The sequence below is a fragment of the Bemisia tabaci genome, chromosome 1 (genome assembly GCF_918797505.1).
Source record: "Bemisia tabaci chromosome 1, PGI_BMITA_v3".
Lineage (NCBI taxonomy): Eukaryota > Metazoa > Arthropoda > Insecta > Hemiptera > Aleyrodidae > Bemisia > Bemisia tabaci.
In genome coordinates, this window is record NC_092793.1 from 5,914,839 (window position 1) to 5,931,969 (window position 17,131).

The 17,131-nt window shown below is 40.0% G+C and overlaps 1 protein-coding gene across 2 annotated transcripts in view; it reads left to right on the forward strand.

The window, feature by feature from the left end:
• Positions 1–17,131, forward strand: part of P5CS (Delta[1]-pyrroline-5-carboxylate synthase) — a 143,870-nt gene that overhangs the window by 89,650 nt on the left and 37,089 nt on the right. For both annotated transcript variants that reach the window (XM_072306114.1, XM_072306117.1), the window contains exons 5-8: positions 135–242; positions 1,804–1,959; positions 6,409–6,624; positions 11,977–12,142. In XM_072306114.1, the coding sequence (XP_072162215.1) occupies positions 135–242; positions 1,804–1,959; positions 6,409–6,624; positions 11,977–12,142 (646 nt within the window). The remainder of the gene's footprint in view (positions 1–134; positions 243–1,803; positions 1,960–6,408; positions 6,625–11,976; positions 12,143–17,131) is intronic.

A 17,131-nucleotide genomic window follows, 5' to 3' on the forward strand; every position in this document is an offset into this window, starting at 1 on the left:
CACCATTCCTCCACCTTGTTACATACAGTATTTGGACCACTTTCTAGTGTTTTTTTTCCTCTTGCATTTACACATTGGTATTTTAAAAACACAGAACAGTTGATGAGTTTTTAACGGTAATTTACTTTTTTCAGGACGTAAAGACTTTCTTAGAACCCAGAGCAGCGGCAGCCGTCGGCCAATCAGGACTTATGTCTCTTTACGATGCCATGTTTGCCCAGTACGGAGTCAAAATCGCTCAGGTAAGTTCCCACATCTTCTCGTGAACCTAAAAAAATTAACTAAACCCGGAGAAATTGCAAATGAAACGTAATAGCACCGTCACCAATGATGGTCACTGGACGAGAATTTCCGGTCTCGCAACTGATACTTACTTTTCCTAGCATATTTAACATACTTTCCCCTTCTTAGTCTTTGAGAATCATATGTCCGATAATATGTACGTCAGCAGAACCGTTCTTAAACAGGAGTGCTGATAGGGGCTATCAATAATCTGTCAATATGTCGTTTCTAAAGACACTACATGAGAACCCTCCATTCATGATTTATGTCCTTGCGTACCCGATGAAAGCATATTCTAATATATTCACTGGAGAAACAGCGAAGTGGCATCAATAAAATGGACGTATTTCTGCCAAACGGAACTATCTGCATTAGACATGAGCCTTGAGGCCCTTAAGAATATATGCATAACAGGGCTCACGTCATAATGCACATGGTTCTGTTTGATAGAAATACGCCCAAATAAGGTACTTGCTTAGGCCCTCCTTCCTCTTAGGAACTGCGTTTGATGGTAAAAATACTGGTTGCATCCATTTAAAGGTTGCCATAGTTACGGTGTGTTAATTTTTTTGCACACAAGTTTCAAAGAAAATCTGTACGTTTTGAATTTGCGGTAGAAAAAACAGTGCAGCCCTGTCTCACGATTGGACCTATTTCTATCAAACGGAACTATATGCATAAGACGTGAGCCCCGAGACCCATAAGAATACACGCATAACACAGCTCACGTCATAATGCACATAGTTCCGTTTGATAGAAATACGTCCGATTGAACGTATGAGTTTCTTGAACCGCAAGCTCGTTCAAAAATTGACAGGCTCTACTGCCGCACACATTATCATTTCAAATTTTTTCGCGAAAAGGCTGTCTCGCGAGACTTCACTTAAATACTTTGAAAAGTATAAAGCAAGATTCTAACATCCTGAAAGGCATCAAAGCATTTTAGTTCTTAAAAATTTCGATGCATTAATTTATTTTCAATTTTTCCTGTTTAAGTTTTTATAAACGTCATAGATCGCCATAATTAAATACAACTTAGGGGTTTGCGCCTTCTGGCCACTTGGCTTCCCCTTAGACGCTTCGCGCCTATTATATACAAGAAAAATCAATCTATAAATTAAACAATTCGGGCTGAATCTTATTCGAATCATTTCCGCCCACTCCTTGAATTTGTAGGTCATTTTTTAATTTAAACCTTGATGGTGCAACGTAAAGTCACCCGTGGATAAAAAAGGTTCGATGTATGTAAGGTCGACTTGATCAAAACTTTGACCCTGGGATTTATCAATCGTCATTGCAAATGAAAGAAAGAGGAGACTGGGTTAAATGACGCGCATACAAGTAAACTGGTAGGAACTATCACTAGTATCAGTAATAGTAAGATTTACTGTAGTGATATGAACACAAATTTAAAAGCTGAAGAAAATAAATTTTGAGACAAGTGAGACGAATTTCTGAGCAACTTTGTTTGATATGTACCGATCAAATTCTGAGAGCACTAAGGTGTTTCCTTTCTACTAGGTGCTCGTCACGAAGCCAGACTTTTACAATGAGGAAACTAGGAAGAACTTGTTCACCACCTTATCAGAGCTTCTGAGCCTCAATATCCTTCCAATCATCAATACGAATGACGCAGTGACGCCACCCCCTGCACCCGAAGCACCCTCTGGAAAGAAGGTAAGATATAGAATATTTTCATTACAGTCTATAGATATAGACTATATTAACCCATAAAGACTATGGAACTAAAAAAACGCGAATCCAGGTTTGCAACGTTGTACAGTGCAATAAACGTCATTTCTTGAGGACTGCTCCAATTTTTCTCCCCGATGTTAAGAACATTCTGGGAAAATTTCAAGCAATAGTCTTTCGGTATAATAAAATCGTTGTTTCACGGGCGAAGGAACGTAACTGCAATCCAAGGTTGTCAACTGGAGGTATATTTCTATCTAACAGATTTATTTGCAGATGAGAAATATAGGGAGTGCTCCAGTTCTCTGGCCGTAAGAGTGAATGAGAATAATGAAGCGCAAGTAATAACGTCAACGGAAATGCATGCGGCAGGCGGCTCCTCGTAGCTCCTCGGCTTTAACTCATGAGCCCTGTCCACAACGCTCTAGTCCCATGCCCGCGGCTCAGTTTGCTGAATTTAAAATCCCGCTTTTCCAATTCTTCAAAAGGAATCACGCCCACTCACCACATTGTTTCTTGTCCAGCTTTCTGTGGCACACCCCATATTTCTCACCTCCACATAACCTGTTTGATATAAATACGTCAAACTTGACTCTAACAATTTGATTTTTTACAAAAATGTTAAGCCCGTGTCCCACGATCAAATGAATCTATCAAATACTCATCAAATGAAAGATGGCGGGTTCATCAACATTTGACGGCCCGCTAACATTTGATAGCGGACTTGCGCGAAAACCTGTCGCCATCTTGCATTTGATGAGTATTTGATAGGTTTATTTGATCGTGGAACACGGGCTTAAGTACCTGTTCACTTTTTGTCCGAGATTTTTTTGATTTTTGCATAAGATTAGATGGAAATTCGTGAAATATTCGGCTGGAGATACCTAAGATTCTACTGTTAAAATTGCAATTTTCGAGGGGAAATTGGGCAGAATCGAAATGTGGTTACGTTCTTTCGTGGGGGAAACAGCGAAATGAGAGCAGAAATTTTGGAACACCACAAACGAGAATTGCAGTTTTGAAGTTCCATTATTGATATGTATGAAGCGGGGACGCTTTTCTGAAATGTTGCGATAGATTTCCGTTCGCATGCAAGTGCACGATTCAAAGATGCTCGATGGAAGTTTTCAGGTAGCATCATAGACGCACTAAATCTGCCGTGCTAAGGAAAAATGCCGTATGAACCTTCAGGCGTTGCCAAATATCCTTTGGTAAATCACAAATTCTCGGGAAAATTTCCAAGTATTTTTCTTCCAATTTTTCAGATAATTTTGTTCCCAATGTCACCTGAAGTTCCTGAAAATTTCAAGGAAAAATATTCCTAACTTGCCGCAAAAATAGACATGCTATCGACGGAAATTCGGAAGCTCTCGAATGTTCATACGGCGTTCTTCCTTAGCGCGGCAGAAACGACGAGAAATCGAGTTTAATCATCCGCATACGAGTATCAAACATGGAATATGATCGCTAATTATGATAGACACCTCCCCGCAGAACATCGCGGTGGCGCGATGATTTCACGCACCTCCCCGCGCACGCAAAGTTATGACGTTTAAGTTTTTGAGTTGATGAAGGGAAACTTCATCTCGGCAAGACATCTTCTCGCCGCTATAAGTGTTAAAATTCTCCCGACATCAAAAGCTCACTGAGGTGAATAGTTCCATCAAGTTTCCTAATTAGTTTCATTAAGTCCCTCGACTTCTCGCGAACTTCCGCTCACCGCTCGCCACGCACTTCCGAGGAAACCGCACGTCTCCGTTGCCAAACTTAGAAAAAAAAGTATTTTCAGTAACGGAAATATCGAGCAACTACACTTCGACGGTGAAACTGCAAAAATGCGTACCTATCTTGCTTGTGGTGTTTCAAAATCTCCGCTCCTATTGTATTTTTTAGAAGGAGACCGAAGCAACATTATGGCTTGAAGTGCACAGAATATTCTTCATAAAGAGATAAAAAATCACTAAAATGTTTAATAAATGACGTTCAGTAGTTTTCCATGTAGAAAATAAAATATGACAGGAAGTCTGCAACGTTGCAAACAGAGATACGCATCTCTGCACCATCTATTTCTGCTGTGATACCGAAGAAAGCAGTAAGTGTCAAATTTTCGAAATCGAGCTTCCTTCAAAATTCGTATCATATCTTTCAAATGAAATACTGAAATAGCTAAAATTGGAAAATTCATCTTAATTGTATAAAAATAAGATGTATAAGAAAGCCGTAAAAGCGCAAAAAATGACGTAATTTCAGGCAAGACAGCAGTAAGTGACATTATTCCTCCAGAGAGCCAATGGAAAAAGTGCTTTCAAATAAAGTGCCACCCTCTTCTGCCAATTTATAACCTGAAAATGTGTTTGTTTTGTGCCCAAAACGCAACCATGAAAGCATGCAGAAGATAGCACTTACGGCTGTCTTGCTTAACACTAGCCAACTTAAGCATCAAATTAAAAGAACGTAGAGAACAAAAATTATAGGAATCACCATCGCGCGCTTTCAGTTGCGCAATAGGCGGTGAGACGTGAATGGTTCGCCTTCAATTGATCGGATATGCAAAATGGCTACGTCCGTGCTCGAATAGTTGCGTGACCTAACCAAACCTAAGCGGTGAGACGTAAATTGTTCGCCTTCAATTGATCGGATATGCAAAATGGCTACGTCCGTGCTCGAATAGTTGCGTGACCTAACCAAACCTAACCGTTGATGTGTAGTCTTCTTGAGTTCGAAACAAATATGCAACGGTATGTTGGGCACTATCTTCATGTAGAAACATGTACCTCGGTCCTGTAACACCGATCCATGTCGCAAGTTTTGGTCTCATATTTAAATAAAGATTCAAACTTTTATGTTCTCGTTTTCGATCTATGTTTTTTTCCGTATTCAAGCGAAGGCAGATCATTCCGCTCTTATACGTGCCTCTAACAATAACTCTTGGAGAAAAATGCGATGGCTCAAGTGTCATTACGCACTTTTGCTGAAACTCATTTAAGAAAATGAAAAATATTTTTTTTATGTAATTGAAACGAAATCGGTCGATTTTTTATCATCTAAATGATTTCTAAGAGTCTTTCGGATTATTAGCGGCAATTTGACAAAGAGGGGAGGCGTGCTTTCAATAAAATTTTCCGGTCAGACGCTTCTGAGCCCGTTTTTTCAAAACTTCACTTTTGCACTTACTGCTCTCTTTGCTATCACGGAAGATTTGCAAAACTTGACCTGACGTATTCTGACGTGCTGAGAAAGAACGCTGAATGATCATTCGAGAATTGCGAAATTTCTCTGGGTAAAACATGTATTTTGGACGAAATTTATGCATATTTTTCCTGAAAATTTTCAGCTATTTCAGATTCAATCGCGAACCAAATTGTCTGAAAAATCTAAAAAAAAAATATCCACAATTTTTCCGGTCAACTTGACTCTTATTGAAGGAAATATGGCAACATTTGGGGGCTCACACGAAGCACGGCAGAGTTCCAGTTCTTAACGCTGTAAAACTCTTTTCACCAGAGCCAGAATTAGATGGAGCTCGTTAAAGGTTGATTTACTTTTAGTTTCGATCATTGATAAGTTGAAGTTTTCGACCGAATTTTCAGAAGACGTCTAGTAACTTTGCCTCCAATGTGCTCTAAGTAGAAATATTATGATCATTTTTTGGCAAAACTGACCTTCATAGGCACTTTCCGTAAGTTAAAAAGGTACGTACTTAAAAAAGGTGACTTTGTACAGCCATTTGATGCATTCCATAAAGAATACAATTAAATTATAGAATACTCTGAATTACCCGAAATAATGCGGTCGAATAGTTTGGGTATTCAAAAGTTTGAATGCTGCGGACGTCCCTTAGGACAACGTCAAACTTATGAATTGAATGAAAAGTCGATGTAAATGTTTGAGAAACTAAAAAACATGAGAAAACTAGTGACGAAGGCTAAAACAACAAAATGCAAAGCCTGAGACGTTTCTGGGTGGTTTCAACCCCTCGATCAGGAAACAAAAATAAATAAAAAATTATTAAAATCAAAATACCGAGACCCCATTTTGATTTTTATAACTTTTTACATATTTTGTATCTTTTCGAGGGGTTGAAACCACCTCAAAACGTACCAGGCTTTGTGTTATGACGTTTTAGTCTTGGTTACCCTTTTCTCATGTTTTTAATTGAATTATTCGGGATATTTTTGTGCGTTTTTGTATTAAAAACTTAGTATGATTACTGGGCTTCTGATATATACTATGCGTTTATAAAACTTTTGCTTTAATAATATACCTTGCGGTGGAGATGGGTATTTTGTGCAACTATTTTGAAAGAACCGAAAGACCTTTGATGCGAGTTAATTCTATGTATGCTTCTGATTTAATTAATTTTCACAAAGCTCTTTTGATCATAAGTAAATCCTTTTTTGCCGCAATTCTGATTATTTTTCCATTTTCACGCAGGTGATTGCCTTGAAAGACAACGACAGTTTGGCCGCTATGTTGGCTGCTGAGATTCAGTCCGACCTGTTGATCCTCATGTCTGACGTAGACGGAATCTACACACTGCCTCCATGGCAAGAGGGATCCAAGATGATTTGGACTTACACCTCAGATATGCACGACGTTGTCCAATTTGGCAAGAAATCCAAAGTTGGAACTGGTGGAATGGACTCCAAGGTAAACCAGTTGTAAATTGTCATTATTGCGGAAATAAAATAAAAATCGAAATTTTCAAAACCTCCAAAAAATGGGGATAGAGTGCTGAGAGGGAAGTAAGAGAGGTATTGAGTTAATATTTTTGGATCATCCTAATAGAAATACATTACTGTTGGGATAATATTTGAATTATTGCTATCAGCCAACAAAATAATTGATGGACTACTAGCATTCCGATGCATGTTTCTCACCCAGAATTTTACGTAAAACATGATTTTTGCGTCGAAAATAACTGAAATCAACTCATTATTAGGATATTAACGTTTTTATTTAGCATTAGTTACGGAAACTTTGAATTGCCCGGTTCCAAGAATCGCATTACTCCACGTATGAGCCAAATCGCGCGCTACAACAGTTTTAGCAAACCTTTCAATTGAGCAATGTTTCCTCTCCTCCTTCTGTTGTTTCAAGTGTTAACAACTAGCAATTCCTAAGCCAAAGTGCTGAAATTGAGGTTGCCCTATTTCCATACCGCAGAGACTGTTGCGGCGACATTTAGTACGCGATTTGACTCACGTAAACCATTGCGCTCTCATAGGCAGGAGGTTTGACATAACGCGTCAAGAAACATTAAATATCTTGGTTAGAAGTAATTTTCAGTGATTTTCGTCGCACGAATCGTGTTCTACGTGAAATTTTGGCAGATGAACATTATCAGAATGCTTAACTTCGCACCTTGTCTAGTGGCCCGTTGAAAAATCGGGCAATGCACCACAGAGCAAAGCGCTCTTACTGTATGTACAATAGTCTATCGCCTGGCTTGCAGGCGCAGGACGTGATTGATTTGATAATATACTTCTGAAGCTCGTTTGCTTCAAAAGGATTACGTTTCATTCAGCCACAGCTCATTTAGCCACGTGGCAAAATTCAACAAAAAATGTTGCATCTTGCCACAGATTTTAGGTGCTATGTGGCTAAACGAAACAAAAAAATTAGTGTGGCAAGCGTGGCAAAGTGCAACAAATTATGTTGCAGGTAGCTACATGGCCAAAGGATAAAACCAGGTATCTGCACTGCAGCGTTACCGGACCTAATCGAAACGAGCTTGACCTAACCTAACCTAACCTAACCTAACCTAACCTAACCTAACCTAACCTAACCTAACCTAACCAAACCTAACCTAACATAACCTAACCCAACCTTACCTTACCTAATGACCTAATCTAAGGAAGGAGAGCTGGATGCATTTAGTCAATAATTCCTTCGGAAATTTCCTATTAGTAGAGTTTCATGTATTTCAGCGTAAAGTAGAATCAGTATTGCATTGGTCACTAGTGGAGGATGGTAAAATTATTTTTAAAAAAAAATTGTTTTCAATACATACGAATGGTTGTTTATACTTTTTAATCTATTCCAGATCTTCAATAATATCACTTACTCTGCAGTAAAATAAGAATGGGAGGATAAATAACAATTTTTTTTGCTGAATTTGGTAGGCCATTCCAAAGACTGTGGCTAACTGCAACAATTGTTGTTGCATTTAGCCACACTATTTTTTCTTGTTTCATTTAGCCACACAGCACCCAGAGTTTGTGGCAATTTGCAACAAAAATTGAGCCGTGGCTAAATGAGCCGTGGCTAAGTAAACAGATACCCTTCAAAAGTATATTGTAAAAAGTAAAATTAAGTAAAGTAAAAAGTATAGAAGTAAAATTTGCTTGGATAAAGTTGAATCAGGTTCGGTTAGGATCGGATAGATTAAGTTAGGGTATGTTAGTTTACATTATATGAGCACCCTTGCCTTGTCTGGTGGTCCATAATTATATTCAAAGCAAAACCTGCAAATACCATAAGGGTCACTAAGACCCGTGTTGATCATGTAGAAAAAAAGTGTTAGTAATCCATGCTGCCGTGCTAAGGAAAAAAACCGTATCAACATTCGAGAGTTTCCAAATTTCCCTGAATTTTTTTTTTATTTTTAAGGAAAGTTATGAATATTTTTCCTTGAAATTTAAGGAATTGTAGATGAAATCGCAAACAACATTATCTGAAAAATTGGATGAAAAATATGCTCATGTTTACCAGGAAATTCGTTTTTTGGAAATGGAAATTTGACAACGTCTGAGGGTTCATACAGCGTTTTCCCTTAGCATGGCAGTATGGGTTAAAGTTCATCACCAGCTTAAGTTCATTCACCAATCTAGAAAAGGGAGGGTACCTGAAAAAGCCGCATTAGTGATTTACTTCAATTATTTACCTAAACTATTCTCGATTTGAGCTCTTAGCGAGTGACGAGTTACGATCAAAGCTGTAAAGTCACCGATTCCGGGGTTTCTTGATTAGAAATCTGTAACTTTCGAATTTCAGGACTCGGTTTTACGATTTCCTCAAAAGAGGCGGAATTCCGTCGGTGGCGGAGCTCCCCTGGTCCGATGACGAAATTAATTTCAATCTGGAGCTAACCACTCGAAACTCACCGGGAAGCATGAGAAAGTAAACAGCGCCTCGATTATCGAATCTTTATCGAATTAGTTTGATCGATACTGCCGTGCTAAGGAAGAACGCCGTATAAACACTCGAGAGTTGCTAAATTTCCTTTGATAAATTATGTATTTTTGACGCAATTAAGTATATCTTCCCTGGAAATTTTTATATATTTTAGATCGAATTGCGTACATAATTGTCTGAAATTTTTGGAATATAACTTTAAGAATTTTCCCGGTAAATTTGGTTTTTATCGGAGGACATTTGGCAACGTCTGAAGGCTCATACGGCGTTTTTCCTTAGCACGGCAGGATGGCTCCCTATCTTCACGAGGCTATATATCGATCAAGGTCATTCGATATCGATTCGATAATCGACTCTGAGGGGAGAGTGAGTCGACTCCTAATTACTCTGTTCCCCGCGGTGGATCACATCAAAGAAGTCACTTCCAGAGTGCGCTTGGCTCCTCCGCAAATACGCACCTTATGCAAATAGTCGACATCCCCCTGTAAAATCATTCCGCTGTCACCGGAGTTGTTTTAGGCAGGAATAATTAGAACAACGCGGCTCCAAGAAATCCAATAAATTTATCGTGCGCCGGCTCGAGTTCTTAATGTAACTTTTCGGGTCTCGCCGCGAAATACTCCCGCGCTTAGGAAAGACGCCGTGTGAACATTCCAGGGTTGTCAAATTTCCTCCGCTGAACTTCTTTTTTTTTTGGAGAAGAGATATAAATATGTTTTCCTAAATTGTTAGGTTATTTAGGTCTGGTTGCAAATAGAATACTCTGAAAAATTCGAAGATGAATGTTCACGGATTTCCCTGAAAATTCATATTTCATCAAAAGAAATTTGGCAACGTTTGTAGGCTTATACGGCGTTCTTCCTTAGCATGACAGAGTTGAGTCTCATATATGTAGCTACCGTGCTGAGGAAAAACTTCGCACTAACATCTAGACATTGCCAAATTTATCTCGTTAAAATGTTCCTTTTGGGGACAAGTCATGCATATATTTCCTTGAAATTTATCAAAATTTCGAAGAACATTCTTTTAAAAATTGAACAGAAAAATATTCACAAGTTTCCCTAAAAATTCGCATTTTCTGAAAGGCAAGTTGGCAACGTCGAAGGCTCTTACGAGGTTCTTCCCTCGTGCGGCATCATTGCTGCAGCTGCAACGCTGAAGGATTTTGTGCTTCTGTCATTAAGGATGTCAAAATTAGGTGTCTGCTAATGCCTGGATGCTTGCTTGACTGTATCCGTATTTAGCGTGCCTTCCTATGCTGTAAAGGTAACTGAACTGCGTTTAGCAGAAAGGAACCAAGCCACATCAGCGTATTCGGGCCTCGTCTTTAAATTTTTCTCCGGAATCCGAGTGACCCCTCATTGGGAGCGGATAGTGGAGAATTGCGAGTTACGCCTCATGCCATCGCGCCTTCAGTTTTGCAGATGCAACACGCACATCCATCAAGTGCGAATTGTTGTATCTCTGCGCCGACATCGACGATAGTCTTCTCCCTTGCTCTATTTCAATTGGACGTATTTCTATCAAACGGAACTAAGCGCCAATTTGAGTTCCTTTTGAGGAATTTAGAATTCCGGATAGCGCGTTCTGTCAAACGGACCTGAGCGCCATGGAAAAGCATTGCGAGTATAGGACGGAATAAGCCGGACGCCTGATTCTGCCGCCAATCCAAGCCCCCCTCTACCTTCCTCACCCTATGGCGCTTAGGTCCGTTTGATAGAAATACGTCCAATTTTCTGTTTGGTCTGTTTGTCTTATTTGGGCCGCGTTAAGTAGTAAGGAACCAAGCCGCATCCGCTATTGCCAAATGGACCGCGTTAAACAGAAAGGAACCAAGCCACATCAGCTATTGCCAAATTTAATTGGAGGAATTAATTTTCTACATGAAAATGGTAGTGCGGATTTTCGTGCAATTTTCAGTGAATTTTCTCCGTAGTAGGACGCAAATTCCTTAAAAATTTCAAAGGAATCCGCACAAACGTTCTCTCGTAAAAAATTGACTTGCCCAGTTAAATTTGGCAACAGCTGATGTGGCTTGGTTCCTTTCTGTTAAACGCGGTCCAAATATAAATGGGAAATTTAATATTTTACATGAAGACGGGTGGGCGAGTTATTCTGCAAATTTCAGTACATTTTATGCATAGTGCGAGGTAAATCCCTTAAAATTTTCAAGAGGGTCCGCACTAACGTTCTCTCATAAAACATTTAATTGCCCGGCTAAATTTAACAATACGCATTTGATGTGGCTTGATTCCGTTTTGCTAAACGCGGTCCAACTGCAGGGGCAGTCAAGGCAGCATCTAGGGATCATCGAACACATGTTTAACATCCAGGATGTTATTTTAGGGGCCGCCCATAAATTACCAAACGTTATAAAGTAGAGATTTTTTGACACCCCCCCCCCCCTGCAACGCTCCGTAACGCTAGGCTAAGCCTCCCTAAAAAATTGCGTGACGATTCCCTGGACCCCCTCCCCCCATTTAGATAAAAAAAATAATCAAAATATCAGTTTACATTTACTGGGCGAATTTACGCGGGGGAAAGTGAAAGTATTACAGAGAATATTTCCGAGATTCTTTAAGACTTTCTAAAGACAGCCGACGAAAAATTCTACAGACTCGGAAAAAAAAATCACTAAAACTCGTTACGTAACATTTCACTCTACACCCTCCACCTCCCTGTAACGCCACGTCGCCACGTAACGCTGGCAAAGGTCCTGCCCCCCTGGAGCGTTACATAACTTAGGGACGGCCCCTTGAATTTTTATTTATCTATTTTGTTAATTTGTAGGTACTTATGTTATTATCGAACAGAACGCTTATGTTGAGATTGACTGTGTTGATTTTCTTTAATTGCATTTTTAAGGTGCAAGCGGCAACATGGGCATTGGACCGCGGTGTTTCAGTGGTAATCTGTAACGGAATGCAAGACAAAGCAATCAGGTCCATCATGAGTGGCCGTAAAATTGGTACATTCTTCACAGAGGCCATCAACACAGTGACCACCCCAACAGAAGTATTAGCAGAAAACGGTGAGTTTAATGCCGCTACGAGAATGCTGAGGGCGTGGTGCTAAGGTCAAAGAGTAATTGCCTCGGTTAAAGCTTCATCAACAACGACGGTGCAAAGTTCGTTGTTGCCCGGACGAGGGAGCGTATCTCTATTCCAAGGTTGCAAAATTGACTGAAACGATTCAAATTTTTACAAGAATATACCCGGGCAATATTCGTCCAAAATATTCCTGATTTTTGTGTGGCGTCAGAGGAAAAATCGGTGAAATTTTCATTTTGATATGCCCAGGATTCTCCTTGTAAAAATGCAATTTGCGAGGTTAAATTTGGCTGCACTGAAATGAAGTTACGGTTTTTCGTTAGGGAAATAACTAGTCCTGCAAACCCGAGGAAATTAGTCGTATGAACCGGTGTCGTGGCGTGCTTTGCGATGTATCGATTTATCTGCCATTGAAACCTATTGAAAATGTTCGATGAACAGGGTGTTCGCAACGAACACCTCACTAATCGATTCTTTACCATAGCTTTAAATGAGGAAACATCGATATATCGCAAAACACGCCACGCCACCGGTACGAACATTCGAATGTTGCCGATTGCCCTTCGATAAAATACCTACTTTTTTTCTAGAGAAACTGGATTTCGGGAGTCAATTTTTCACCTAAGACAAGTTTTAGTTGAAATCATTGATACCTCAATTATTTTAAAAAAACTGCACTTGTCCTCCCTATCCTCCAAGCCCCTCATTTGGACGTATTTATACTGAAAGGAACTATTTGGACTGCATTTTGCAATTTGGACCTATAAATTCTGGTTCATCTGAAAAAACACGCATGTGCATAAAGAAACTAATGGCACATACGTTGTTTTTAAACCGGGCTAGAATTTATAGTTCCAAATTGCAAAATGCAGTCCATTTGCAAGTGGTAAGATGGGATGTGCTCGTGGTGAGCTGGATAAGAAACAATATAAAAGTGGATATAGTTCCTTTTTAGAAAATGGAACAGCGGGATTTGACATTAAATTAAAAGGAACTCAGCGCCCAAATATGCTAACTCATGAGCCGCGTGCATGTGAAAAAAACATTGTAAGCAGGGCTCATGAGTTAGGGCACACAAATCGGCGAGCTCTTCGTCGACGTCGAGCTCGGTCCTCACCGCTGACGTCAGTGGTGCTTTAAAATTCCCATTCATTCTTATAATCCTCAATTGGACGTATTTATGCTAAATGGAACAAGGTGGAAGTGGAAAGATGGGGTGTGCTCATAAAAGCTGGATAAGAAACAATCCAAAAGTGGATATGGTTATCCTTTTGAGAAAATGGAAAAGCCGGATTTGACATTAAATCAAAAGGAACTGATTGTGAGCGCTAACTCGTGAGCCGTGGACATGTGGCAAGAGCGTTGTGGACAGGGCTCATGAGTTAAAGACGAGCAAGCACGACAACGGAGACGGCTTCGTTGCCGCTGACGTCACTGGCGCTTTAGAATCCTCATTCATTCATATGGCCCGAGCACTAACGAGCACACACCATCTTTCCACTTCCACACATCATCTTTCCACTTCCACACATAGTTCTATTTGGACGTATTTCTGTCAAACGGACCTAAGCGCCATAGGGGAAGGAAGGTAAAGGGGAGCTTGGATTGGCGGCGGAACCGGGCATCGGGCTCATTTCGTCCTATACTCGCAATGATTTTCCATGGCGCTTAGTTCCGTTTGACAGAGATACGTCCATTTAGCATAAATACGTCCAATGAACAAGCACACCCCTTCTTCCCACTTGCACATAGTTCCATTTAGCATAAATACGTCCATTTCTCCGACCTAAGGTCAAAATCCTTGATTAAGTTGAACAAACGCAGGTAAGTTTGGAACCGAGAGGAAATACCACAGGAATGTCTGGCCCTCCTCTTGCTCAATAAGATAGGAAATCTTAGTATCCCCTGGACGACGCATTTCCAATTTGGGAGAAAGGGCGGGAGTGACCCTCTCGCGTTACGGAGCTCCGCGGAACTTAAATCAGACGGGTGATGCGTGCTCCTCACAAAGCATCATTGGTGGCCACACCGAGAAGCTAGTTTATCTTCCGGCGGAGATAAAACTGCCGAAAATGCAATCCGGATCCGTGCTAGGCCGTAACAATTTGGGGCGGGCCGATCCTCGAGTCTCATTACCGTCGGAAACGGGCAGAAGAAGCACCCCAGATGCTCGTAAAAACACTGTTTTCCAAGCGGGCTAGTCAATTTCATTCGATGAGCATGGACTCCCTTGCCAAATCTCACGCTTGTCCACTTTAAAGGGGATTAAAAGCGTACTCTGTAAATAAGCAATTTGTTATACGTGACCAAGACTGTCAGAGTGTTTTTGATAGCGGTAATGTAGCATTGCGTCCATGATATCCACCGTGCTCACCTATAGAATGTTCGACGGCTCATCACGTCTAAGATCTTGGACTCCATACTCACTTTAATGAGAGATATTTTTTTCGAAAAATCAAATAACCATAGCGTCAAAAATTGTGGGATGCAGATATTCTCTGACACTAGACGATCATAGGGTCCAAAAATTTATCAAGACAATTTTTGTGAAATATAGACGAAAAAAATGTTTTCTAGCAGGGAATTGTTCATTGATTAGGTTAGGTTAGGTTAGGTCAGGTTAGTTCAAGTTAGATCACATAAGAAAATTTACGATTTTCCATTATGATAAGGAATGGATGGACATTAAAATTACGGTAAGTCTCCTTGATATTGGACTCCATGCTCAAGCGAAGAAGTGAAAATTTCAGCGACGAGCATGGAGTCCGAGATCTTGGACGCAATGCTACATAGATAATCTTGATAGCAGTGTAATTGCGAAAATGTTTTATTGGGTCCCGGTGATGAAAATTCTATATAAAGAGTCGGTGAAACTAAAAATTGCTTAGTAAAGTCTCTGATAGTTCTCTACCACTTTTACACCAAAATAAAGTATTTTATCTTGAAAACTTTTCATGCTACCTACGCCGAACCAAAAATAAGAAAAGGTAAAAAAATCAGTAAGATCAATTGAATTGAAGATTGGTAAGATTTATAGTTAGACGTCTGTAAAGGATTTGATCCTTCAAAATTTGGAAATTGAACCTGTTGAGCCCTTAGAGCTCCACTTTCATACTGGTTTTTAGTATTTCACCGAATTGCCCTTCATCCCGTAACGGACCCACAATGTTACTTAGCGAGCCGGTTTTAGTTATTATGGCATTTTTTAAATTTCAGATTTGACAATTCCTCGCATAAAAAAAGTTCATAAAAAAAAGGGGAAGCTCCTCACGGTGGATCGAGTCATTAGGAGAGGTCGGACTTTGGAAACTTTAAACGCTTATAACTCCGTTCATACAAAACCTTGTGGTTCTAAAAGTGGCTCCATCGGTTTTCTCGTGAAATTTTCTTCTGGAAGCACTCTTTAAAATTTAAAGTGTTACGAAATAAACATCAAAATTTGCAGTTTCAGTCAAAAATGTCATGCCCAACCTCTCTGATTGACTTGGTCCTGGTCAACTATGCGCCTCCTCGCCACTCTACTTTTCTTACGTGTGTGTAACTCCAACACCCACGGCTCTCACAAACATTTAAAGTCATGGTCAATCGGCAACACTTGGGAAGTCTCAATTGAGGAAAAACATTCCTGAGGAATGGACAATGTTCCTCTTTCAAATCGCTATTTCAAGCCTGCAGTGAATGCATGAATCTTTTCCTCGTCGTTTTCTCTCGGCATAGGTTATGGCTAACTGCTCAACTTTGTGGGATCAAAATTGAATTCAACTCAACACACTCAAATATTTCGTGTTTACAGTTTAAATCAAAGCTACCGCGAGCAACCGCATTTTCGACCTTTAAATTGACGTATTTCTATCAAACGGAACTATGTGCATTATGACGTGAGCCCTGTCATGCACATATTCTTATGGGTCTCAGGGCTCATGTCTTAATTCACATAGTTCCGTTTGTGCTCGAATTTTTGCGGGGAAATATCTGTCCGCAACCGATGAGCCGCATCGCATAGCCAAAGAATCAGAGGCAACAGGGCGTTGTGTAGCTCCAGCCCTTTTAAAATGTTATTAATTACAATTCGACGAAATTCTAATACCACTCTCAGTAACTGGAAAGGAATTTTAATGAGAGGACCTAAAAGATACCCACACCAAAACAAGGCAAGAATGATCGATTATCTATATTCCCCTCAATTGCAGCTATGGTACAGACTCGATTATTAATGTGAATGCAAACACCTAGATTATCGATCCTTTTCCGTAGGTTCAGATGGCAGACAAATCGATTATTGCATAGCACGCCACGCCACTGACCCACACAAGATATTCTTGTAAATTCACAGAACGATGTTAAAAGTAAAAAAAAGAAATCTGAATTGCTCACGTTGCAGAATTTCTGTTATATTTGGATTTTTCTTATTTCTTATTTTGAGGGAAATTGATGAATATTAATCCTTAGGATTTTGCAAATTGTCTTAATCCACTAAAAAATATTCTGTAAAAAATTCCAAGCAATAACCATCATCCCTTCCCTAGAAAGAAATAAAGCAAAATCCTCCCTTACTTTCCTTCTTGAACTTCATTTTTATTTTCAGTCCTTAAAATCCAGCGACGTTAACGGTTAACCGTTGCAGGAATCGGCCTAACAAGTTGCTGCGTAAAGTTCGCCTTCAATTTCGAGTGATACTGTGCCACGCTCGGGTGGTCGAATAGTTGCTTCGCGCCTTAACCGTTGCAGGAATCGGCCTAGCAAGTTGGTGCGTAAAGTTCGCCTTCAATTTCGAGTGATACTGTGACACGCTCGGGTGGTCGAATAGTTGCTTCGCGCCTTTGTGCGTTGAGTATGGGTCACGTTCATTTTTATCGCGGTCACTTCCTACTTAATGCGGACTCTCATTTTCCCATTGGTTTACCGTATTAAATCGTGATGTACGAATGTCATTCATCATCATGAACCGTTCCCCATGCCTTCTAAGCAGC